The sequence below is a fragment of the Hippichthys cyanospilos genome, chromosome 10 (assembly GCF_059441005.1).
Source record: "Hippichthys cyanospilos isolate Australia breed blue-spotted pipefish chromosome 10, RoL_Hcya_1.0, whole genome shotgun sequence".
Classification (NCBI taxonomy): domain Eukaryota; kingdom Metazoa; phylum Chordata; class Actinopteri; order Syngnathiformes; family Syngnathidae; genus Hippichthys; species Hippichthys cyanospilos.
Genome location: NC_142378.1, coordinates 14,633,352 through 14,658,758, shown reverse-complemented (window position 1 = coordinate 14,658,758; position 25,407 = coordinate 14,633,352). Strand labels below are relative to the sequence as shown.

Below are 25,407 nucleotides of genomic sequence, written 5' to 3'. Positions count from 1 at the left end.
CTAAAAAAAGATCTAGTCACACATTAGGCAATAACAGTTTGAAGCAAGTCATGAAAACAAAAGTAAAAGATCCTGTACCTGTATGTGGTGTTTGGCACGTACACATCCCTAGCAGGAAACTCCAAGATCTCTCTGGTGGGGCGTACTCTACTGTCTGGGTAAGGTTTAACCTGCAATAAGTCAGGGGTCAAGCAATAGTGTGGGTTCTCTGGAGACGGAGATATGTCCAACTTCAACTGGGCTGTAGGGAGAGTAAAAAATGGTAATCAGGTGAAACTTGATGAAGAATGACAATTGATGGGGTTAGTATTGGAATTAAGAAAAACAACTTGTACATATTTTACACATTTCGATAATTGTCCCACGTGTATATTTATACCTGTAATGGGTCTAAGTCTCCTCAAAACTGAAGAAGGTCTTCTCATATCAGCAAGAAACTTGTATAAGTCCTCATCACTTAGCCTATCACCTTCCTAAAATAGACAAAAACATAACATTTAGGAGCGCTTTATAAATGTTGAGTGCCTGTATTCCAAATCCCATTTATGTGTCTATGTATTTACGAGTACAGCTGTGATTGTGCCGACCTGTTTAAAAAAGTTGGTGATGGTTAGAGTAGCAGGTCTGAAACCGGTCAAACTACATGATTCATCTCCACTAGTGGTTCTTTCCAGGGACCGTCTTCCCATAATGCTTGAGTTTCGTCGTTCTGACCACGAGCCTTTCCTCTCTGCATAAAGGAAGTAGAGTAAATATGGTAGTAATGCAAACAAAGAGAGGACACACCTTGACAAAAGCGAAATCAAAAAAACTTGTAAGTGGAGACCTGAAAGGCTCATTTCCAGCTCAGTATCTCTCTCGAGACTACCAGCACTGTTGACGATATTCATTAGGTGGATTGCAGTCCATGCAAAGGGCATGCGGTAGCGACCAAGGCGTTGGCAGAATTGCTCTGATTGACTGCGGAGTTTCTCCAATTTTTCTTTATTCTACAAAAAAAGAGAAACAACATTTCAGTAAACATGTACTTTCCCAAAGTTTCTTTCTTTTTGTAATCATGAATTCTACAGTACATACTGCAATCATTATTTTCATAAGCAAATAACAGATCTTCGGTTGCTTGAAAGTTGGATGTTTTTTGTTAGGCTAAAAATAAGTAATCACTGATCCAATCACAAGATGGGGCAATATCTCCCATTCAAATAACTTATTTAGTGTGTATTGTACTGTATATAAAGTATCAATCGAAATATGTATTTAATATTGATAAAATAAAGCCTTTTGCTGTGTTTAACAATCTTTTGGTCAAAAAAAAACAAGCAAACAAACAAACTTAAAACGGAAATAATAGGCAACAACTTAATGTAATTGAATTGCTGCTATGTTGTAAACCCATTATTTTACAGCACCAAGTAAATTGTGCAAATAAGGACCTGATACTACATAAAACATTTATAGAATTCTAGAAATGAACACAGTGAAAATGAAAGATGTAATGCCACTCCTCAATACATTCAGACAATATATCTTCATATAGCTGGTCAATAGCAACGATGATAGCTCAGCAAATTATGAAACTACAGCCAAACACTGATTTTACATAAAATGGCATGCCAGTCTTAAGTCTTTTTTTTTAATTTAAATATGTTATATTAAACATGGTAATGAACCACACTTGTTTAATTTGATATACTGTATACTGACTGCCCTCTGCTGGAACCCTTCAGTCAAGCTTAGGTAAGTGCTTTTAAGACATTTGGCTGGATGTGTGCAATGTACTGAGCTTTGCCAACAAAATGTGAGTTTAGAGGACACGTGAGGAAGAGATAGCTACAATATTTATTTAGTCAGAGGTCAAAGGGCTCAAAGCAGGTTCTAAATGAGTGGCAGCAGTGTCGCTGAGAAGGACAATGTTTCTTTTGGCTGGATACATAATGTGTTGCTTCCAAAACTGCCAAATAAATAACCTAAATTTGGTTTTGGCCATATTGTGTGCGACAAATGATCCGAACGTGTCACACACAGGGATGCAAATGCCAATGTGACATAATGCATTTATATTTAACAACCAAATACGGATAAGTATGTCAATTCAAAAATCACTGTGACTAGAAAATGATTTTTCTGTCTTGTTGATTCCATGTCTCTTCATTCGTTTTACTGGCCACTGGCCAGCTTACTGTACTTGTGTAAAAAGTGTTCAAGAAATCTACAATTTTAGTCCATCGAGATCTCTTTTCTGTCATAGAAATGTGAAAAATGAACCATCTAGTTTTTTCAAAGAAAATGGTAGAGCTTTGCGTTGGTGTTTTTGTACAGTCAAGCTTATAGGTTTATGACAAGATTTAAAAAAAATCAAAAAAGATAATATGTAAAAAGAAATGTGTAAAAGGCAACGAGTTTGGAAAAGCCACTTCAACCTGAGTGCAACAAAGAAAAATGTTGAAAGTTATATGTACCATTCTGGAGAAATTGAGCTGTGTGTGTGTGTGTGTGTGTGTGTGTGTGTGTGTGTGTGTGTGTGTGTGTGTGTGTGTGTGTGTGTGTGTGTGTGAGGGGGGGGGGGGGTACGTTTTGGGGAAACACTTTTCTATTAGATTGCCTATTGAAAATCTAGTCGTGTAGGCCATGTTGCTAAGCATACAATTTTGGACTTGCACATACAATTTCAGTGGTCGTAAGTACATTTCACTTGACCGACTCACGCGTGCAAATGTATACAGTATCCAACTACATAAAGGCACCAACCATAGCCTATCTACCTTAGTAGCATCTGATTCTTTGAAGACCATATAGGGTTCCGCACACTCCCCAATATCCCCTTGCTGCAGGACCTTCTCCAACTGAAAAAAAAACCCCAACAAAAACAGCGCAGCCACAAGGTGATCATGGAATTCCTAAGATTTATTGGTACACAATATAGTAATTGAGGTTAGCGTAACATCACAAAAGTGACTGACCTTGATGACCAGAAACACATCCTGAGAGGGATAGGTGATTGAGAATATGGCCGAGCGGGCTAAAGTGGAAATGGCTGCAGTTTGAATGTGCGGACGGAGCATTGCCTTCATCTGCTCCGAATTCAGGTCAAAGAAAAAGTTCTCTGATATCTGTTGAAAAATACAAAAATATTTGTTAATGCAGAGTAAAGAATATGAAATGATCAAATAATGTAACAAGTATAACAAGCATTAAAAAATAAACTCAAGTAAAATGATCTATTTAACAAGATGACTGCTTCCATCTACTTTCACAGGAAATCACGCCCAAAACGAAGTCTTGTCAAACGTATTGATATTTCAAAATCAGCCTAATCGTTCATCTTAACAGATGAAATGATATCTTCCATCTCCTTACCTTTTTCTTCTCCTTGACATCATATAAAGCCAAACTAGCAAATATGGGCTCAATTTCAATTTCAAACCTATAGTGAAAGACACAAAAAAGAGAATTACCAAACCAGCATTATTATTATTATTGATTAAGATTCCTATTATTTTTTTTTTTATGTCTTGTCACGACATACTTCAAGGACAAGCATTTGACAAGCAGCCTTTGGCCAAAGTGTTCTTTGGGAACTTCAGGCACACAGTGCCGCTCAATGGGGTCCTCCTACGGAAGAGGTGCATAAACACATAACATTATGAACAATAATAATCCCTAAAAAAAGAAAGAAAGAAATAAACCTACATAATGCCATACAAACAAACGGAAATATATATATTTGTTGAGCTGGCCCATTCATATTATTCAACATTCGAGGTTCATACGGCTCAGTGCTATTTATGAAAATTTACAACACAAATTAAGCAAACATACAATAATTTACGCTCCGTGAATATGCAATCTGGGTCATCAGTCATTCATAAGCACTCATAGACATTGCTGTTGACACTGCAGCTGATGGCATAGTCCCTCCGTCTTGATTCACATCGCATCATCAGAACCTGGTATATCTCCTCCAGATGTATTTTATAAAATTGTGTACAATTTTGTGTACCACTAAGGTATACTAGACCTCATCAAGGGCTGGATGAAGAGCAAAGAGTTCCCGATGGCGGTTGGTCTTGCGTTGATCTTCATTGTGTCTGTCAATCTCTTCATTGGGGGCACGGTCAAGGAGATGCGGGAGGAGCGAGTCAGGGAGGGAATTTTTCAAATCAAAGATGCTGCAAGCCCAACTACCCCGAGGGGTGTCATCAATGGACATGGAACGCCGCTTTAGGTCATCCTACAAAACAATCGCTATTTATAAATGCCAATGTCATGGGTGCAATTTGTGGGTGAGCATCATATTTTGTAAAACTAAAACATGGGCTGGGACAAAAAAAAAAAATAAACAAACAACCAAGTTGGGTAAGTCCACCATAAAAAGAGATTGACTAAAGACATCTGCCTCGAGGCTCTGCTGGATTGGTCCATATTGGTACCTACCTGGTCATCTTGGTAGCTACTGCTGTCTGGTAATTCATCAGCCTCAAACACTTGTTTGGGCAAGCCCTTTTGACGTTCTTTTTGCTTATCCAGTGAATTTGGATTAAAACCTGTGCCCAGTTTGTGGTATCTGAAAGTAATGTGACATTAAGTACAATTAAAAAAAAACGATTAGGAAAGATTGCATTCTTGTTCAATGTAGCTGTCATGTAGTCTTACTTTCTGTTGACTATGGCCCAGTCCTCTGTGTACGATCTGACACAATCTCTCACATGTGGGTCTGTGTCCCTGAAAGCAGTGAAAAGCAGTACAAATGTGTTTTAAATAGGTCCATACATTGATCCTATATGACCCTCACAGAGTCACTGGAACCTGCCCCAGCTGACCTCAAGCTGGTCAGGGTGCATTAAGACAAACAACCACTTACGCTCACTTTCACACCAACTGTCAATTTTGAATCTTGCCTTAACCTACTAAGCTTAGTTTGGGAATGTGAGAGGAATCTAGAGTACCCAGAGAAAAAACACACACGTATGTGAAAACATGCAACATCAAAAAGGAAGTTAAGATTGTGTGGTGGAATTGCTGACCATTCACCAGACTGCAACTATTCCTTGTTGCATCTCCACAACTTGAATACAGAGAAATGTTTGCAAGTGCATTTAAATTGATAGACTGTAATGCAGAATAAAATGCTTGAAATGACCAATTTTCATTGAAAAGGATCATACAGTTATTTAATTACATGAAAACAAGGAGGTTACTTAATAGTCAGTAGGCCTGTGGAGTATCTGTGCAACCATCAAGTGAAAATTAAACAAGGGCCAGACCAAGAATTTTCTCATATTTTTTAAAACAAGTATGTGAGCAAGATGTTCTGAATTTTCTACCACTGAGATGTAACTGTGGGTTTAAACTACATCATACAAAATTCTGAACTGTTTGCTCATCGACTGAAAGAATAGAAACATGTGACCAAATTCATTTTCATTTTAGCGCTCGAGTCCCAACCCTATGTATTTGTGTTTCTTAAGATGTTTAGGCTATTGTCCGGTTTATTAGCAAAATCTTACCCTTCCTCTGGGACGGCTTGTACTACTGTGCGACATTCCCTGGGTGTGTAGATAACCTCGATGTCATCCGGAGGAAACTCTATCAGATCTCTAAGGGGTCCTGACTCCACGATTGGAGGGTGAGTGATGAGGTATTCCTCAAAATCCACTGGCTCTACTGCCTCTGTGAGCGGAACCTGGAGCGTGACAAAAGGGATGCAGGGAATCAATTATCAGCATATCCAAAAAATGCTGTGTAAATGTCATAGTATAATTCATGCTAATGCAAAGAATCGAGCAAAATTATTAAACTGAGAGAGAAATCCCTGTCATCTTTTTGGTGCTGTAAGAAGAAAGTTCTAGACCTTGAAATCCAGGCTACTGTCATTAGTAAGGGTAACCATAGTAACCATAGTCATAAATCTCTCTCTGTGTTGTGTTCTGTTAAATTTCTATTGCACTTACACTGAACTTTTCAGTTGATTGTTACCAACATCAAATTTAATAGGCCAGGGGGCACATTGAAGCACAACACGTTAAAAAGAGATGTATAAATCATAATAAATAGGGTGCCAATAAATATTGGACATATAAACTTCCAAAGTGGAAAATCGATGCTATCTTTTAAAATGCCTTCAAAAGTGAAAAATGATTTAAAAAAAAAAAAGAGAAATGAATGTCTGTCTGCTAAATAGAAGAATCCAATCCCATTTCAAGTGTTTCTCTTGTGAAAGAGACAGTGGGGTCTGTGAGTTTTTCAGGGTGTTTAGTTTTAACAGTCACAGTTTAAATATTAGCCAATGGTAACCTAATTAACAAGAAAATAGATCAAATTTGCTAGCATTTTTTGTTAAGTAGGCCAAAATTTCTGCTACCAACATTAACAGACATCCTGCGACACACTGTACAAATATTACATTTGAAAAAATAGAAGAAATGATGATAAAGAACAGATATGCTCGGACTTCATATAACGAGATGGAAATACAGCTATTGATTAAAAACTTAAGAAATACAGTCTGACTAGACCTGGGCACAGTCACCTTACAGCTTTTTTCAAGTGTCTTCAGAATATACATAATGAGCGTGTATGCATGAATAGTTCAATTATATCTACGAATAAATTTATAATTTGCAAAACTGCAGTCATTTCAGAAAACACAATTTTAGAACCAAAACATCACTGCACTTAAAAACAGAGACAGTGGCTTAAATGCACGTATTCAAACCGGTTTTAAAGAATTTGTGTGCATATGTGTGTGTGTGTGTGTGCGTGTGTGTGTGTGCTTTTTGAGCCGGTAGGTTTACGCACTGTGTTATTTGTTAGGGTCCCAGCATTGAGGTTCTTGAACAGTTGTGGTGAGCCCCCATACTGTCCTGATATTTGCTTCCGGACCTCCGCTGCCACAGTCCTGCATAAAAAAAAAAAAAAAAGACTCAATAAACATGTTGTAAATTCTCCTTACTCTCTATGAGGGAGGAACAATATCAAAGATGTTCCTGCTCACTCAAATACTGTTACACTTCTGCACTTGTCATTGCTCATGAGGCTTCTTTACATTGTGAAGAAGTCAAAACCAAACTCAGGGTCTGAGTTTTCTGTAGATTGGTCAGGTCTGTTTACATTTATAATACAGTTATTATTATTTTGATCAGCCAAACCCCCTCTGAAGTGGATGGCTACTCACAAGTCCTTCAGAAAAACATCTGGAGCGATCTATTTTAGGAAGCGTTGACTCACTCAACCCGTTGACTTGTCAACCACGGCGTGAAAAGAACGAGCATGTCAGAGTAAAACGTATTATTGCACTTCATCTGTTTATAGTGTGACTCAATACAGTCATATGAACATGTGCATCCACCAGCACCAACAAACTCCAGCTGGTAGTACTGTACAAAGAGAATGTAACTTAAAGACGACACTTTGAGTAACACATAGAAATATGAAATCAGCAAATGAAAGGAAAAACAGCAGTAACATTGAGCATTTATGGACATATAGTATGCGTTACATATTGTGCATTGCTATGTTTTGTCCCCAAAAATCAAATAGCATGGTTTGGGCTTAAGCTAAAAAGTGTGTTTGTTCACTCTGAGACCAAATGGGTTCTACCGCTCCATCTGAGAGTTGTTAATCGCAAGCTATAAATCTGAGCAAGACCTCTTCTAGACATCTAACTTAGAATGAAACAAAGTTGAAAGATGCCAACTGTTTACAAATTTATTACTGTTGGTATTTTAAAGAGCCCACGCCTACAGTATGTGGCGTGATGTTTCAACTGCGTATAGTATACTGCACACTGTGTCTATTAATATTTTCCAAAACACAAGAATACGGTTCAATTGATGAATATTTTTTTCCATTTACACAATTCATGAGATGGTGTTGACAATGCCCCAAAGTGTTTTATTTACCAAATAAATGTTTGTAAGATTGGGTCCTGTAAAGTGGATAGACAAAATTTTGTTTTTGGAGCTGATTTTTTTTTTTTTTTAATCAGCCTTATTCAAAAGGATTTTGCTAACAAAGGATTCTGCCAAGTTGTTGTGTACCAGATGCCTGTGCTATACTAGCTGAGTTCTCATGAGGGGGTCTATAATCCTCTCTGGTTTTAGATATGAGTGCTTCAACTTTAGATATTCTTGTCTACTTTGCTAGTGTAAAATAATCAATGAGATGATGTTGCCTTTGCTAGGCTTCGTTGAGAGAGTTGTGTTTTAATGGCTTAATGGCAGTTTCCATGGACAGCATATTGACCCAAGTGCAAAGAAAGTTCCAAAAGAAAGAATAATATTCCCTTTCCACAATCATTTGCCCACTACTGTTGCAGAGCTCCAGGACCTGTAAAAATTATTGTACTATTCAAACCCTGCCAGAACTCCAGCTCCAAACTTTCCCATCTGCCTCATGGATTGAGGACATTGCCATTACAGGTGTACATTGCATTTTACGTTTACAATAGTCAGAACAACAAAGTCAATAATAATAATAATAATAATAATAATAATAATAACAGGAACAGGAACAACAATCATACTCAAGTATACAGTACACACACAACACAACTTTGGACGAATTGCAATTACTGTTCCTTCAGGGAGCAAACCATTTGGTCTTAACAGCTTTGTTTATATTTACCAGAAATAAACCCACACATTTTGGCCATTCATTGAAGATGATGCGCTTTGGAGACCTAAATCCTTTATGTTAATTCTCAGCCAGACGACAGAGCTTGTGTGTGTGTGTGTGTGTGTGTGTGTGTGTGTGTGTGTCTGTGTGTGTGTGTGTGCGTGTGTGTGTGTGGCTCAAAGTGGTGAGCTTGATTACGCTCCTCCAAAAAAGTGTATATTTACTGTGACCAGTGAAGTCACATTCCTCTTAAAACCCACATTTGCATTCAAATTGTATATATCGGGCATTAACAGCATGCATTTGGAAATAACTATGATGACAAGTAGTTGGGCCATGCATGCATGCATGCTACAGGTACGGAATGTAACTTTTCACATTTAAATTTATGTCCGCATCTTCTTTGTTATTGTTGACAACACTGTTATTTGAAAATGAAACATTTATCAAAAGACAAAAACAAAAAAAACAAAAAAATCAACAAAAATAAACAGACTATGTTTTATGTACACTTTGATGGGAGCACGCCGCTCTATTCTATATCAATGAACCCATAACATTTTTGTTGTTGTTGTTGATTTAATTGAAGCAATACCCTTGACTCGTTGTACACAAACAATGTATATTCTCAATTTCAGAAATAGTGTTAATCTAAGGTAACATCACCTATTATTTATAGGCACCGATCTAATAAACTATGGCATATTTGACATCCATACCAGATTTGGGGGTATTATATCATGAATGCTCATACTTGATTTTGCAAGCAAAGCCTTACAAATAAACTTTTGTGATAGCTTTAATAGTCGAATTCCAAAATTGAATACGTTTTATCTCATGTGTTTGCTGGGCCAGAATAGTGTTTATTTACGTAGTTCCAACATACTCCTGTTTATTTACGCTGTTCCAATGTAATCCTGTCAAATAGATAGATAGATAGATAGATAGATAGATAGATAGATAGATAGATAGATAGATAGATAGATAGATAGATAGATAGATAGACAGATAGATAGATAGATAGATAGATAACAATTATGACACAGAGAACGCTGATGAATTATTTAGACCTATTTAAGGGGAGGGGTGATCTTGTTTGATATTCTATCACTAAGTTACTGTGCTTTGCATATAATTGCCATGCCCTCCTCACACTACGTTTGATGAGATCAGTCACATTTGTAGCATTGACAACAGTGTCAAGCTGCATCAATGAAAGCTACATCAGAAGAAACAAGAGACAGACAGTTGATCAGACTAACGGTTTTCGTCTTATGCCATATATAGTTGGTCGCAGCGACACGATCGATCACTTGACAATAATTTAAGCCGGGGGTTTCTATGTTTCTTTTGGAGATTTTCTTCAGCTGTCTTTATGGGTGGGTCTGAGCATCTTTGGCGATACGGCTAACAAGCTAGCGGAGAGCTATGCTGTGCTGCCATCTGGGCCTCTTTGCATTGGGTTGCATGGGTGGTGGTCTGTCGGTGACCCTCTCAAAAGATCCAGACGGTTGGGTTAGTCCTGAAAGAGCCCGTTTCGGATACGTCTTTACCTGCTTATCTTCTGCGCAAAGGCGCGGCGTTCAGCCATGGCAGCGGCCGCTCGATGTGCTTGAACGAAATTCCCAGAGAGGCAGCCAGCAAATTCCACTCACTCACTATAGCCACCGGGAAAATGGGAAAACTAGAGAATGAGAACTGGAGCTTCGTGTCTTACCGTAATGGCCGTAATACTGTGCAAATGAACCCACCCACGCAAATATACCTACCTTACTTCAATTTTTGTTCTAAAGAAAGTATATTCAATTTGAACAGAAATACTGTTGCTCCGCGATGGAAACCATCTTATCTTTCCAATTTCAGAGATGTTGGTGTGCATACACAGAACGCCTATAATTTCTTCTGAACTGTTGAAAAAAAATCACTATATTGGAGCGTGTTTATAACATTTTACTTTTTAAAGTATTTGTAATTACATTGTACATTAAGATATATTTCAAAACGGATGTGTTCCTCTCACTGTGTATAGTATTTACATTGGGATTTTTTTCTCTCACTATTCAAATGTGTAACTTAAGTTTAGAATTGAAAACTGAACTATTTATCAAATAACAATGCTTTTCAATGAGACTTAGTATTTAACTTATGACGCTGTTGTGAAATTTCACATTTCATATCATGATCATCTACCAATGGCAATGACAGTTTTCTTTGTTTAAACGCATTGTTTTGTTGCAGGAATTACAAAAGCAAGAGCTACAATACAGTATGATTCAATGAGTTGTTAAGCACCGCCCGGTATAGTATATGGGGCTTCAAATCGAGCCTTCACATGCAGCAGTCGCCTTTTGTATCTTAGAAGTATCGCGAGAGCAGCTGTCCTGCCCGGGACTTCTTCCTCAAAACATAAACAAAGCTTGACAGCGAAGCTTTCCACTTCAAGTAATGATAAGATAGAACAGATTATGAACACGACTTTGGTCTTCAGGATGTTCCGTTACTACGTTCAACTTTTGAGCGAAAACTAATCTTCAGGGAATTTAGGTAATCGCTGAATACATGTACTCGGCATGGTGGTACGAGTTTGTATCGCTGGCCTTTTTTAAAACACTTTCACACACCCAACACGATCTACTAGCGTTTTTCTGAGGTGTAAGGAATGGGTTGCATCCCTCTGTGGTCCAAATGGAGAATAAAGGGCGCGACGAGGTGGAAAGTATGAAGACGAAGTTCTTGTCTGTGTGGCACAATGTGAAATACAGTAAGTGAGGACACACATTCACACACGCAGAAGATCCGACACTTCCAGTCAAAGTGATATTTTTTGACATAATCTTTACAACTCTGTATCGCTCATTATGAAATATTAAATTTGAATTCGCTGTTTGAGACAGTTCGTTTTCCAGTAGTTTGTTGTACTCTGTGTAATGAGTTTCGAGTGGACGGCTGTCAAACTCGGGTACATAGGAGTCAGTGCCATGCACCTTTTAGGTGTTAATTGAGCAAATCGAATGCACTGTAATGCCATTACAGAAACATTACATGTACTTTTCAAATTAAGAGCTAATAAATGGGAACGGGAATCAATTCATTGCTAAAATGTGGTATAATGACTAATGTGTAAAACATATACTTTTTATTTTGCCATACGGTAGTAGATGGCAATGGTAGTGTCAGAATTTCAGGCAGACGAGCCAGAAATATATTGTATTATATATATATATATATATATATATATATATATATATATATATATATATATATATATATATATATATATATATATATATATATTGTATTTTCAAAGTTAAATAAAACAGAAATGAATGTCACATCATTCTTTTTTTGGCTTGTTTTTTTTTTTTAAATTATTATTCAAATATGCTTTGCGCTAGCTCTAGCGGGGCAAAGAAACTCATGTTCTGTTCTTACCTGATGAATTTTGAAACTGATCCAAAGCACATGGGAATGACTGTTAAAGAGCAAGTGCGACCCTAGACTCTGGATTCGGTGTTAGACACCTTACTGTAAACAACTACAGTGTGACACATTGTCTTTTGAATATTTTAGGTTGGGCTCTGAAGTCAAAGACGTCATTTAGCCGAAATTCCCCCGTGTTTCTCCTGGGAAAGTGTTACCATTTTAAAGCTGAAGGTACAGTATGTTGTACAGTTTTTCTGAAGTTTGACAATCTTGCTTTGCAGGGTTGGCATTAGATGTGAATATTTCTTTTTTTCCCAACATCTGTTAAGGATTGGTCCACGTTAAACTTAAAATATCCTCAAATGGTCTGCTGTTGCACATTGTGGCAACTTCAGCGTGTGTGAGCAATGGTTGCAGACATGTGTAATCATTTATATCAGTGATGAGAAACTTAAATAATGAAGAAGACCACAATTTATTTTTTTTTATCAGCACTACTGATAAAGGTAATGGTAATAAAGGTGATAATGATCGAGGATGCATTTTACTGGGTATTTGACAAAATGACATTTTAAATTTGGGCAAAATACCTGCATATTGTATATATTTATTGACCTAATGCATACTACAGTATCCTAATTAGACTTTACACAGATCTCATCAGCGATATTTTGCACATTTTCACGTCATTTAATCGGCAATAATGCCTTTATTTTGCTGATCGATCAGTGTTGTTATTGAGCGGTTCCTTAAAACTAAACATCATAGCTTTTCCCACATGCACATTTCAAGATTTCAACAAAAGAATATTTAACCATTGGACAATCTTTAATCGCTACACGAAAAGATGTGCTGCTGGTTGGTTGGTCCTTTTGTGAGCCTGCAAATTTATATCAGTACCGACTTGCTTTGTTGCACAACACTGCAAATGCAGTGCCTAAAACGACTGAAGTATTAACTGAATTATTTTTCAAAATATTAGAGTTGAGCTTACTCTGCTAAAATAAAAAAAAAACAAAACAAAACAAAACAAAAAAAAACAGCATAGACCAGCTTAATTTTCGTTGTGTTTTCATGACACCAGCAAGAGCGAAACAGCAGCAGGAAGCCAATTAAAACAGCCAAGATTCAAACAAGTGAAGCTTTGGTCACTGGGCAACCTCCTTTATGAACTGGTCCACAACCACCTAGCAGTACCAACATGTTGCTGGGGCTCAGCACCGTCACACAAAGAATTATCCATTCAATCCATAAAAACTGATCATTGTTCGTCACATTCAAAATTCCAAGTGCAAAATTCCAAGTGCTTCCAGTATGAACTGGAAGTGCACTAAAAACAACTGGAAGTGACACGTAGTGACCTTAGCCAACATTGATGCCCCCAAATTAACTGCACGTACCCCAGTAGAATCATAATGTCAAATGAAAGAGCCTCTTAATCATTTTGAATTTCTTTAAAATCAACAGGGAATGACTTCGATATATATATATATATATATATATATATATATATATATATATATATATATATATATATATATATATATATATATATATATATATATATATTTTTTTTTTTTTTTTTAAAGAAAGGACTAAAATTAAGATATCTGACTGATTCAACTAAAAACCGCTATCTTATTTAAACTACACAATTTCTATAAATTGCAATTTCACATAAATATGAAAAGGTTCTTTTTTTTACTATTTTCAACATTGTTTTCCTGGCTGATTCAAACCGGTCCATATTTTAAAGTAGTGAGCATATGCTGGCAACACATTTTCCTTGACAATTCGAAAATTAAAGCTGTATTAGGAGTTTACTGTCTTTTACTCCTAATTTTCACTTTTCTTTTACTTATTCAAACTATTCCAAATATTAAATGTTCATTCCATGTCATTTTTTTATTATTCCTCCTATCTCATCTTTCCATGTTTTCCACATCATTTTGAATGTTTCCATGTCATTCAATGTCATTCATTGACATCCCACATTATTTTTTATTATCCCACATCACACTTTATCTTTCATTATAATTCCTCATCAAGCTTCAGTATCTCAGCATTCAACATGTGCCCATATTTTTTTTTATTTAATATTTCAGCGTTCACATGCAATTTGTCCAAGAATTTTATCCTTTAGTGTTTATTCTTATGGTTGTAAATTGTAATTAACTGTGATATACAACTGTACTTGCATAAACCTTCTCATATATTTAATTCAGACAACCATTTCTCCAGATGATAACGATGTTTCAGGAGCCTGCTTGGAAACATCACATAAAGACTCTGTCATGGGAAATATTGAAGATTTCCGAAGGGATTTTGGATCTCGCATATGGCTAACATATAGAGAAGCGTTTTCCCCTCTGCCTGGCTCTGTTCTAACATCCGACTGTGGCTGGGGCTGCATGCTGCGGGCTGGACAGATGATGTTGGCTCAAGCACTTATTCTGCACTTTTTGGGGAGAGGTGAGTGGTTTTAGTGTACCTTTTTTGCCTCCACTGACCTCTCCAATATTTTTACTTGCTTGGAACAGGATCACTTTCTACGAAGCTTCAAAAGCATCTAGAGGTTTACAGGATTACAGTACATTTACTTTCAGAGAACATAGATGAAGTTTTTTTGTTTTTTTTTTTTTTTTTTTACTCAATACTGATTTGCTCAGGTATTTTTCGATAGACTTTATTTTTACTTTTACGTCACTTAATATCTCAGGCAATAACTATCTGAGAACAATGTTTGGCTACTATAAAGCGCCCTTGAGTATATCACAGCTATACATTTATTAGAGGTGGACCAAAATATTGATGATCTCATAAATATATAATAACCCGTATGTATTGTTAACCATGCACATATAAACCTTCTCTTAGCAGTTTCTTCATAACTCGGTGTTGTGATTTACTGTGCTCAGCAGTACCCACCACAAGAATGTAGCCAGTTCATTTTGCGTTGAACGTTTAGCATCCATCGTGACCACAAACAAGATGTTTTCCTTTCATATTACTCAAAACTAAAATGCAACAAGTAAGGTTGGGAATCTTTGACTGTTTCACTATTTGATTCAGAATCGATTTTCGCTTCAAAACTATTTGCTTCAATTCACTTAAAATGATTTCTGATTCAGTCTAACAAAGGGAGACAAAGTGTATTTTTTTACATTTATTAAGTTTTGGTTTGGTTTGATTTTTTTTGTCATAAATATAGGACAACTGCTGTCCATAAAATTAAGACCACTGCTATCCTTTGAAGCCAGCTATAAATTGCATAGCTTTTATAGTATAAAATAAGATGAAACAAAAATTTAAAAAAAGGTCGAACAAGTAACTGCACATTGTAATTTCACAGGAAGTTGCAGCACCTAAATTGTACGTAAAAAAAAAAAAAATCCTGCCCTATTGAAAATATTTGTATTTCTTGTGAACATTTATGACAAACAAAATATAAGAATAAACTTTTTCAAGTGAGCAGCTAAACTGAGATTATGAGCAAAGCATGAAACTTGTGTCAATTTGTTAATCTCTGAGCATATTGAGAGCATTATCAGTGCCAATTGTAACATACTATTTATTACAGCATAGACAGTATTTTTCATTCATTTACATTTGTGTGAGTAATTTTTGTTTGTGAGTTAATTTGGAGTTTGTATACATTGTTTTGCATTTTATTTTGTTTTGTGGACATCATGAAGTTTTGTGTCGTGTTGATCACAGACCATTTGCTTTTAATCTTCCGTATGAATATGTGTTCCTACTTTGCTCATTTCATTTTCATGCACGTGAGAGAGTGAGGATAGTCGCCTGTGAGGAGGGAAGAAGGAAGAATAAAGACATGACTGAACACTATTCCTGCCGTCGTTGATCTATTTAGCAGAAATACAATATTTATCACGGCTTCAACGTGATTGGAACCCGCCATAGGAAAAAGACCATTTTAATGCTTACATAATCAGCAGATCTGTGATGGTCAAACTCTATTCGTTAGCAACGGAGTGAAACGTTGCATTTACATATGCGGCTGTGTGGCTTCTGTGCTTCACACGAGTTTGCATAACGCTACAAGACTGCTTTCAATGAGGGTGGGTGAGTTGAATTTCCTCCGTTGTTTATTTAAGCGCACCCTGCCTTGCAGGCTTGACTTTCCAGAACAGGATGCGTGGTGACATCATGGCACAGCGCACCTATGACGTGGTGCGGAAGCTGATATGAAGCAGATTTTTCTCTTTAATAACGATTTTCCTGTATTTTAAATCCAACAAAAGAGCATGCCTGTAAACTCGCCCCAAAAAACTATACAGATTTTACATTTCATCCCTGTGCTAGCAATTATCTTATGTGAGCACAAATCTGAATTGAATAATAAACACTATTATTCTAAAGTGAACGTCCGTGACAAAGGTTGTTTTTTCATCTTGTATCAGGCCTGTTCTTGAATAGTAACCCTTGGATGTTCGAGGTAGCTATGCTGCCTCTCAACGAAAGGCAGCTAGGCTGCACTCTCCCTATAAGACTGAGTAGGATAAGCAGCATTTCAAATGGATGGCTCTATGAGCTAGGACACTCTTTTTTTTTTTTTTGGTTGTTTTTCTCACCTACAATCAGAAAGCTATCCTATTGACTCTGAAGTGTCCTCGACTTTATGAGTCCTCATAACAGGATGGCATGCCATTTTAATGCGGCCATTTAGAAAACAATATTTAAAATGAGCTCTTCTGGCAATTGTAAAATATGTCGCCAATGAAATATTTCTCAATAAAAAGACAAATGGCCATTTAAGGATATTTACTGATCAATTTCACTTTGATTCTCTTTGGATCAAGGTCATATTGTTAATGCTTAAAATCTGACTTCCATTTTGGAACCTGGGAAAATTACATTTCCTCTTTTTTCATCTCCCATTCTTTTTGCAAGGAGAAGACGCAATTAAAGTGAAACGGTGTATCATTTAAATGTATAATTAGATACCTTTTTGGTTCTCTGGAGCGCTCAAGGTTCAAATCAAGTTCTGAAAGACAATCATTTTAATAGTGAAATGAAGTATAAAACTTGAAAGTTACGGTTAAGGAACTACTTGGAAAGGTGCGATTAAATTATTATCTCACGTGATTTTCCATAATTAATACTGGTATAGCAAACCAAAGGAAGGGAGCACCTTGAGTTTTATATGTGTATTTTATTCATTCTTATCATTTTAAGTTAGTTATTCCTTAACTCATAATAGAACCAAAGCATACTTATTCCATATTCCATACATATACAAAATAACAATCACATAAATTTAGAATTTGCCATTGGCGTATAATGCAGCAAAGACATTCACATGGTTTCTTTTTAAGACTGGACATGGTCAGAGGCACTACTGCTACAGCGTTTAGATGCCGAGACCTGGACCACCACCGCAGCCAAGCGACTGATGGAATCCCTGGAAGCCTCTCTACAGGGCACCCTCAACAGGCCCTCCGGTCCTGAATCGTCAGACATACCGCAGGCTCCAGCTTTCAAGCCAGCAGAGGAGGCAGATATCCATTTAAAGGAAATGTACCACAGAACACTGATTTCATGGTTTGGTGACAGCCCCTCTGCTCAGCTGGGTCTACACAGACTGGTACATTTAGGTCTGACATTGGGGAAACAGGCGGGTGACTGGTATGGACCCGCTGCTGTAGCGCACATTCTCAAGTAAGTCGACACTAAGTAACATAGTTAAATGTGCACTTTAACATTTTTAAAAGGGTTTAACATAAACAAATGTGATCATTTTACCTACTCTTGAAAAGGCCATTCCTGGAATAGTTCAAGATACTTTACTGGTGAAGATATTTTGGTGTTGAAATGTTTAATAGTCAATAAATAGCAACACATGTACATATCCATCCTGAAGATCAACTGCTAAGTTAACAGCTAACTGTTAAATTTCACATGTAAACTTTGAGCATTGCTCACTCTCTCCAGCTCTCTCTCTGCCCTACTCTTTTAGGAAAGCTATGGATGAAGTGAAGGAGCCTGCCTTGACCGGTATAACTGCTTATGTCTCCCAGGACTGTACAGGTACTGTGCTTTTGATCAAACAAAATGGGTACTGTGTCAAAATTGGTGCTTCTTTCACATCATATCTACCTGCCTTCAGAGATGCTGTGAAGATGCTGTGTGTGGTCAATCTCTTTATAGATGACCTCTTCTCCCAAAAAAAGCAAAAATTCTCAAACATACTGTAACTCTACCCAAAGTAACCAAAGCAGAATACACAACAGACAGTTCATCAGTTTATCTATACACAAGTGTACTGTGTTAACACAGCCACCCATGCAATGACAGTAATTCTCAGTACTGTTAGAAACTTAGCCAATTTATTTCACAATACAATTATTATTGTGGCAGTAGTAGAGAGGAAACATTCAACAAATAATCGTTCTATCAAATGAATGAATTTCTCATTTTTTAAAATGGTCACATGTGGGAAAATGTGCTTCTCAAAAGTAAATATTCTCTCATTTCTGTAACTCTCCTTAAAAGCAGATCAACTAACCAAACCAGTACCTGAATTGTAATAATTAAGAAAATAATTAATAATCACACTTGGGATTCATTTTCTGCACTATCAATCAAAAATAATGTGCTACATTAAATAGAAGGAAACAACCATTTGTATGCTATTCATCGACCAAATCAATAAATCAATCCATTATTAAAATAATTGTCAGTATCAGCAGTGTCACCAGCAGTTTGTTGCACTGCTGGTGACACACATTTCAATAAAATTATATAGCTGCATGTACAAATTATGAGCACAGCTTCTCGTAATGGTTATGTTAATTTCTTTACCACTGCTAACAAAAGCTATTTTTTTTTCTAACTGCCAGCTGGGGTAGGTACCAGCAGGCCTGCGACCCTTGAGGATAAGTGGTTATAGAGAATGGATGGATGATTTCTAACTTACTGTAAAGCAATACATTATGTCTATGTTGTGGCCATTCAGTGTACTGAATATTGTGTGAATAAATGTCTGGCCTATATAACACCTACATTTACAATATAGGTTAGAAAGGTTTTAAGAGGTGAACAAACATTCTTGATGTTGTGATTCGTCCTCTCTAGTGTATAGCGCTGATGTGATTGACAGCCACAGGGCAGCCAAAGCTGGCCACACTTCAGCTGGTATATCAGATGACCTGCCTCCTCCGCAAAACAACCAATCAGCATCTGAGTTCACCGTGTCTGACAGTCAAGCTGTTGTCATTCTCATCCCTGTGCGACTGGGAGGAGAAAAGACCAACCCTGAGTACTTTAACTTTGTAAAGGTAAGATATACTGTACTGTATGTACATGCATTTTCATTGTGTACATTAGGGTTTTATACTAGGTCACGAATGACCCGCTATACAATCCACCCAAAAAAAATACAGTATTCATCTTGTTTCTTTTTTCACATATTTTGTTATGTGTATCTTTTGAAATGGTTTGCGCCACATGTGTGATGATGTATTACTTTGATATTGTGTTATTTTGTTTGTGTGTGTCTACCCTGTGCTTTGATCGGGGAATGTAGTTGGATTACAGCAAACAGCATAGTGTTTTTACAAACTTGTCACCGGTCCGGTTAATTGACGCATTTGTTGGTATGAAAGTACGCATTTGTTTGTAATATGTGAATATGTTTGTTTAATCGAAAGCTATACATGGGACTCATGATGCGTACTGTATTGATCTATTGACACGTGCTCGGTACTTTTATGCAATGTTTATTTTGCCAGTATCAATATGAAATCCAAAACTGTATGTACAAGTATTTGACACTGTATCGGTTATTACCCGCTCATTCTACCAGCTTGGTCAACTGCATTCTTACTCATCATCTATTACTCAATACTACCTCACTACTACATCTACAACGCTCGTATTTCGAGAATAAAATGAAAAGGAAATTGTGTAACATTTTGAGCCGGGTTATTCCCTTCTCGTTGGGAAACACAAACAATTACAAACACATCTGATAAAGAAAATAAATGGTTGTGGCCACTTTTATGTTGTTATCTACCAATCTTTTGATCTGCCACAATAACCAAATGTAGATTAACTATAAAAAAAAAAATGGTTGAGGGGGTTAGTAGGGGGCCACTCTCTTAATAGGGTTCATTTTGAGCTTTACAGCTAATTCTCTGATTTCTTATGCTTATTACATGTTCTTTTTGTCTTCTTTGCACATTTTCCACATTTCCATATTATGGGGAATTGCATGTAGTATTTTGAGTTTAAAAATCTGTTTGGGGATGAAGGTGTAACAGCAAATTATGGAAAAAGTGAAGTGCTGTGTATGTATTCTTTTAAGATGCACTACATAAAGGGTAGGGAGGGAAGAGTGAAATCAAACTATTAATAATTATTAAAGCTATTAAAAATATACAGCAGCATTACTTGTAATGTCAAATATATAAGCGTGATGAACAAAACCAGTGAAACACATTTTTTCTTCATTACATAGAGAATACTAAGTCTGGAATACTGCATCGGCATCATTGGAGGGAAGCCCAAGCAGGCCTGCTACATTGTAGGATTTCAAGGTGAGTGAATGTTTGCTCAATGTAAAAGAGAGACTGAAAGAGAGCGAGGTTGGTATGAATAGCAGGTTGTTTTGCATAGTATACCTTTTCTTATGTGAGAGGATAAAGCAAGTTAATATATTCCTGTTTGCACATGGAAACGCCGGGAGGAAGCGAGTGAAGCAGGACTTCCTTTATTCTCTCTGACCCATCAAAGCCTCACCCATTTATCACAAGTAAACCTCCCAAGTTGTGTGAAGTAATTGATTTCCATAAGAGGCATGCATTAAATTTCCTCCTGGCTCCGAAGTGAGCCACTCTTCATCACCTTCAGGAGCTGGGAGGAACCTTCAGTTGTACATCTTGGCAGTCAATATTTACGCATTTACATTTTATCAATGTGATATACAGTGTTGAATGATGTCTAAATGACAAGCAATACATTCTTTCTGCCGGCGCACAGCTCACCTCTGCATTCATCATATGCTAATGGTCGCATATAATTGCGTGTTTGTAAAAGTAATCCTCACGACCAGCAGACTCCCCCACTTGCACAAAATTAAACGGAAACCTTTTTTGTGGGTGTTTCAAATGCACTTGTAAAACTGCATCCGATTATGCAGAATTTAATCCCCCAGTGGTAGATATTAAAAAACGGTAACTTTGTGGGAGGCATATTTGATACAACAGTACAATATGCGGGTGACTTTGAGCCACCCTGCAATGAAATTGGTGGGAGGCTCATTTTTGTAATGATCCGATGTTTTTAAATACCCTGTCTTGTGTTTTGTCCTTGCAGATGACAGCTTGATTTACATAGACCCTCATTACTGTCAGTCTTTCGTGGATGTCAGCGCCAGCGATTTCCCTCTTCAGGTAATGGGAAACTTCACAAAGGAGCTGAATAAAAGCCTAGTAATGGGAATATAATCATTCCTGTTAGTACTTAATGTTATGAATCTTAAAGCAGCCCATCAGTCAATTACATGGAGCCTTCTGCTAATTCACGCTCACAAGCTTCTTGATTAGGTACACGAGTCAACTTGAATGAGGTACAATTGTGCATTCTAAAAGGGTTGATGCACCTTTTCACACAGGTTTATTCTCTTGATTTGGTAACATTATTTAGCTCCATGAAAGACGCCAAATTCAACCTCACTGGTAAATACTACACTAAAGTACAGTAGTAAACATTATGGACTGCAGTCATTCTAAAACGGGGTTATGAGTACCCCTGGGGTAGTTGAGGACACTTCCGGAAGGACATAAGATTTTGAAATATATTGAAACTTGATCAAACATCACAACAGTTATCTGCTATCAACACTGACACAGCACAATCCCAAGTGTCTCACTAAATGCAAAAACTCTCACTTTAGTGCAATATTCAGTTAACAGTTTTTTATGTGTTCAGTCATCATTTTAATTATTAACGAGATATTTTAAGTTTTTTTTGCACCTTTTGCTTTTGTTTATAGACAATTTAATCCCCCAGTGGTAGTGTGGTGTTTTTGTTTATTGTTTTATTTTTGAGAGCACATCATTACTATGTTCCTTAAAGAGGAAAACGTATGTTTTAAACCGCTCCCAAAGTAATTGGGTTTTAAATACACACACACACACACACACACACACACACACACACACACACACACACACACACACACACACACACACGTGAAGCAACCACTCCAACGGCATAAATGCTAAAAACCTCTTTTAATATGTTTTTATGCTGTCATAGTTTTAAATTTGACAACACAGCAGCATTCTGCTTTAAATTTGTTGACACTGTGACAGAGGATTTCATCATACATTTACTTGGTCCTTCAGCCTGAGGAATATTTGAAAGATGTACTCTGTCTTTTTTTTGTCAAGTCCTATCATTGTCCCTCACCTAAGAAGATGCCTTTCACTAAGATGGATCCAAGCTGCACCATAGGATTTTACTCCAGAAATGTCCAAGATTTTGAGAAAATCAGCCAAGAGCTGTCTCAGGTGAATATTCATTCAACCATTTTAGAAATACAGTAGCGCATACTTAAATGATGATATACGTTTTGCCCATTTCCCTTAGGGCCACAGTTTGGCCACTAGATGTCAGCATTCAGCCATTTATTTTTATTGCGTTCCAACTGTGGCTCTCTTGTGGGACAATGAAGTCAGCAGCATCAAAACAATATTATGTCCATTTAATGATGTAAAGTTTAATCGATATGCATATCTACCAAAGAAACATTTTATTTAGGTCGTGCTTAACAAACTCCAGAATAATCAGAATGGCATACGCATACGGAGAAACTGAAAATTCCAGTTGGGAGGAATGCGGGTAGTATTTTGTAGCGTGAACGCCTGGAAAACATCGACCTGTTGTGGTTTCAGGTGCTGCAGCCATCAGCAAGTGACAAATACCCAGCCTTTACTATTGTGGAAGGTCACGGCAGAGATTATGACCTGTCAGCCATGCTGACCCCAGAAAAGAGAGAGTGGCCCTTCATCCGTGACCCGAAGAGGACAATCACCAGTGCCGGGGACTTTGTGCTACTTTGACGGAACGAGACAGATGTGACATTGAACTTTTTAAAAACTGGAAGTAGTCTTTTCACTGGTTAACGGCTGGATTGCGGTTGTGCGAGCTTGCGATAATACAGTACTTTGGTTTGTTGTCGGAAATGTGTAGCACTTACTGAATTTTGCAATCTATTTTATACTATATTAAAGAAATGCAACACCGTTAAGGGTGAGTTGTTATATTTTTCCGAGCAAATGTTTCAGTATTATGGGAACCAGTTATGCACCTCCACAGTTGTAAAATAAAGAGTAAAGTTAGGTCAATATTTATGCACTTTGTATTTAGCATTACACGCATTGGCTGTGACCAGTGTTTACTGTTTGTCAAGGGTGTAACTCACTCACTAATCATTCATTGTTTAAAAAAAAAAAAAGTGTTGGAATTTGAAATTATTATGGGACACATAACAAAAGGTGATTAGACAGAGAAGTGTATTTGTAAGCATTAAACATTTTTAAGTCAGTTATTCCATTTGTTTTGGAATATTAATAATGCTGGGCTTTTAATTTCAGGGCATATAGGAAAAGAAAAAAAAACACCACCTTTAGACATTTTAAGTATGTCACAACACTGTAACTTGATCATGCTCATTAAATTTCAAGCAAAGCCTGTTGTTTTATTTCATTACACCCATTTCATATTTAAAGAAAAAAACAAATCCACCAGCAAAAGTTGACGCAAACTGCAAACATTTACAATACTTGCTGGAATGCCAAGGGCTTTTACCTGCAGAAACCATTTTGCTATTGTTGGGACGTGAAAACTTTTTTTGAATAAACATTGTTTACTTCATTTTCATCGCTTGCGAACCTGCACCGGTTTGCTAACCGGCATTCAATTTCTTTTGCGGCACGTCAAATAGAGAAGATTAAAAGGAATCGTATGTGCTAACCATCTCTCCAGGCCATTAACCAGGCACCGGAAAATATGTGACCCACTGACACCGACGGCAACTGTGTTCTGTTTTGGAGGAAAAGAAAATATCCTTGTGTTCTGTTACCATGGCAAATCTGTCCGATGCCCTCTCAGATTGAGCTATGCCAGACTGTTTTTCTGTACAATACAAATTCTTGTATTATGATGAGGCTTGCTTTTTAAAGGCGGGAAATGCCTCTTCTGCAGCAAAGGCAAGGGTCAGGATCGATGAACAGTAGAATCCCTCATCTGTTCTGGTACTTAACACCGAGAAGCAATTGGCAGAGAACATAAAGGCATCATTTAGATCTTCTGTCTGATCTGCATTTTGCTCCTTGGTTGTTTTTAGTCGACGGCCGACCGGCTGTGCGGACTGAGCCAGATCATCAAGTATGCAGGAGCAATAGACTGGCAACATTCTTGAGCTTTTGCGGATAAGACACAAAGAGCGTGGATTTAATGGAGGGTGGTGTCAGGAGGGAATCGGACATCATGGGATTTTTGACAGAAACATGAAAGAGCGCTTGTGCTGGGGGGCACGAAACAGTATGAGGGTCGACTGTGTTCTTCATGTATTTACAGGCCATGTATGAATATTTGATTAATGACTCACACGCCCAGGGGAAATGGAATATGGCTTTACAAAGTATCCCATTCCTCTCTTAGACACACACATACACACAGATTGTGCTATTCAAGGCAGCTGCCTAACATGTCATTGACATTGCAGATTCCTGAAAATCGTATCTGCTGTCAAGAGAATTCCTCACAAAAAAGGAGTCAGAGATGGCAATTTCTGTGTTATACAGACAGATTCTGTGTTTTAGGGATGAAGCATCTAATAAACAGTTTGTTTTTCACGAGGCAAATTGAGTTGCAGAAAATGAGCTGCCCCCAATGCTATTTAATCTAACCAAATAATAAAATAGAAAACTAATTTTGACATCTTGAATTGCAACTGTGACTTTGGATGAGAGGTGGCGTACACCTTAGACTGGTCGCCAGCCACTTGCAGGGCAAATGCCTAAAGACAAACACGTGTTTGGCGTCCATATTCGTAGCTATGGATATGATGCACAGGGAAAAAAAAAAATACAGTTTAGCCGACCGCCTCCAGATGCAACTGAATAGAAAATGTCAGTCAAAATTCTTGATTTTGAAACTATTGGATCCAACCACAAGTTAAATGGTTACAACTGCATCAGTTAGGCAAAATAAACGAGTGAAGCCACATTTGTGTTGTTGTATATCCATCTTTTGATTGATGTTTTGACACATATTCACATTAACGCAATCCGTTCATCCATTTTCCCGAGCCGCTCATCCTTGTTACTATAGGGT

At 37.2% G+C, this 25,407-nt stretch overlaps 2 protein-coding genes across 10 annotated transcripts in view; one reads left to right on the top strand and one right to left on the bottom strand.

Annotated features, from left to right (window-relative positions):
- The window catches only part of dock7 (dedicator of cytokinesis 7), a 49,651-nt gene extending 39,359 nt beyond the window's left edge, over positions 1 to 10,292 (bottom strand). For all 9 annotated transcript variants that reach the window (XM_088425213.1, XM_088425215.1, XM_088425214.1 and 6 more), the window contains exons 1-14: positions 10,170 to 10,292; positions 6,799 to 6,898; positions 5,508 to 5,683; positions 4,654 to 4,722; positions 4,435 to 4,564; positions 4,019 to 4,231; positions 3,527 to 3,612; positions 3,358 to 3,424; positions 2,961 to 3,110; positions 2,763 to 2,843; positions 827 to 989; positions 588 to 730; positions 380 to 473; positions 79 to 241 (exon numbers count right to left, since the gene is read on the bottom strand). In XM_088425213.1, the coding sequence (XP_088281339.1) occupies positions 79 to 241; positions 380 to 473; positions 588 to 730; positions 827 to 989; positions 2,763 to 2,843; positions 2,961 to 3,110; positions 3,358 to 3,424; positions 3,527 to 3,612; positions 4,019 to 4,231; positions 4,435 to 4,564; positions 4,654 to 4,722; positions 5,508 to 5,683; positions 6,799 to 6,898; positions 10,170 to 10,207 (1,673 nt within the window). In that variant the 5' untranslated portion in view covers positions 10,208 to 10,292. The remainder of the gene's footprint in view (positions 1 to 78; positions 242 to 379; positions 474 to 587; positions 731 to 826; positions 990 to 2,762; positions 2,844 to 2,960; positions 3,111 to 3,357; positions 3,425 to 3,526; positions 3,613 to 4,018; positions 4,232 to 4,434; positions 4,565 to 4,653; positions 4,723 to 5,507; positions 5,684 to 6,798; positions 6,899 to 10,169) is intronic.
- A 715-nt stretch (positions 10,293 to 11,007) lies between these two features.
- Positions 11,008 to 23,757, top strand: atg4c (autophagy related 4C, cysteine peptidase). Its single transcript, XM_088426605.1, has 10 exons — positions 11,008 to 11,377; positions 12,187 to 12,270; positions 14,281 to 14,511; positions 17,379 to 17,721; positions 18,020 to 18,090; positions 19,138 to 19,340; positions 20,522 to 20,600; positions 21,379 to 21,455; positions 22,458 to 22,577; positions 22,962 to 23,757. Exons 1-10 carry the CDS (start codon positions 11,302 to 11,304, stop codon positions 23,127 to 23,129), a joined length of 1,452 nt encoding a protein of 483 aa, XP_088282731.1. The 5' UTR covers positions 11,008 to 11,301; the 3' UTR covers positions 23,130 to 23,757.
- Positions 23,758 to 25,407: the final 1,650 nt, after the last annotated feature.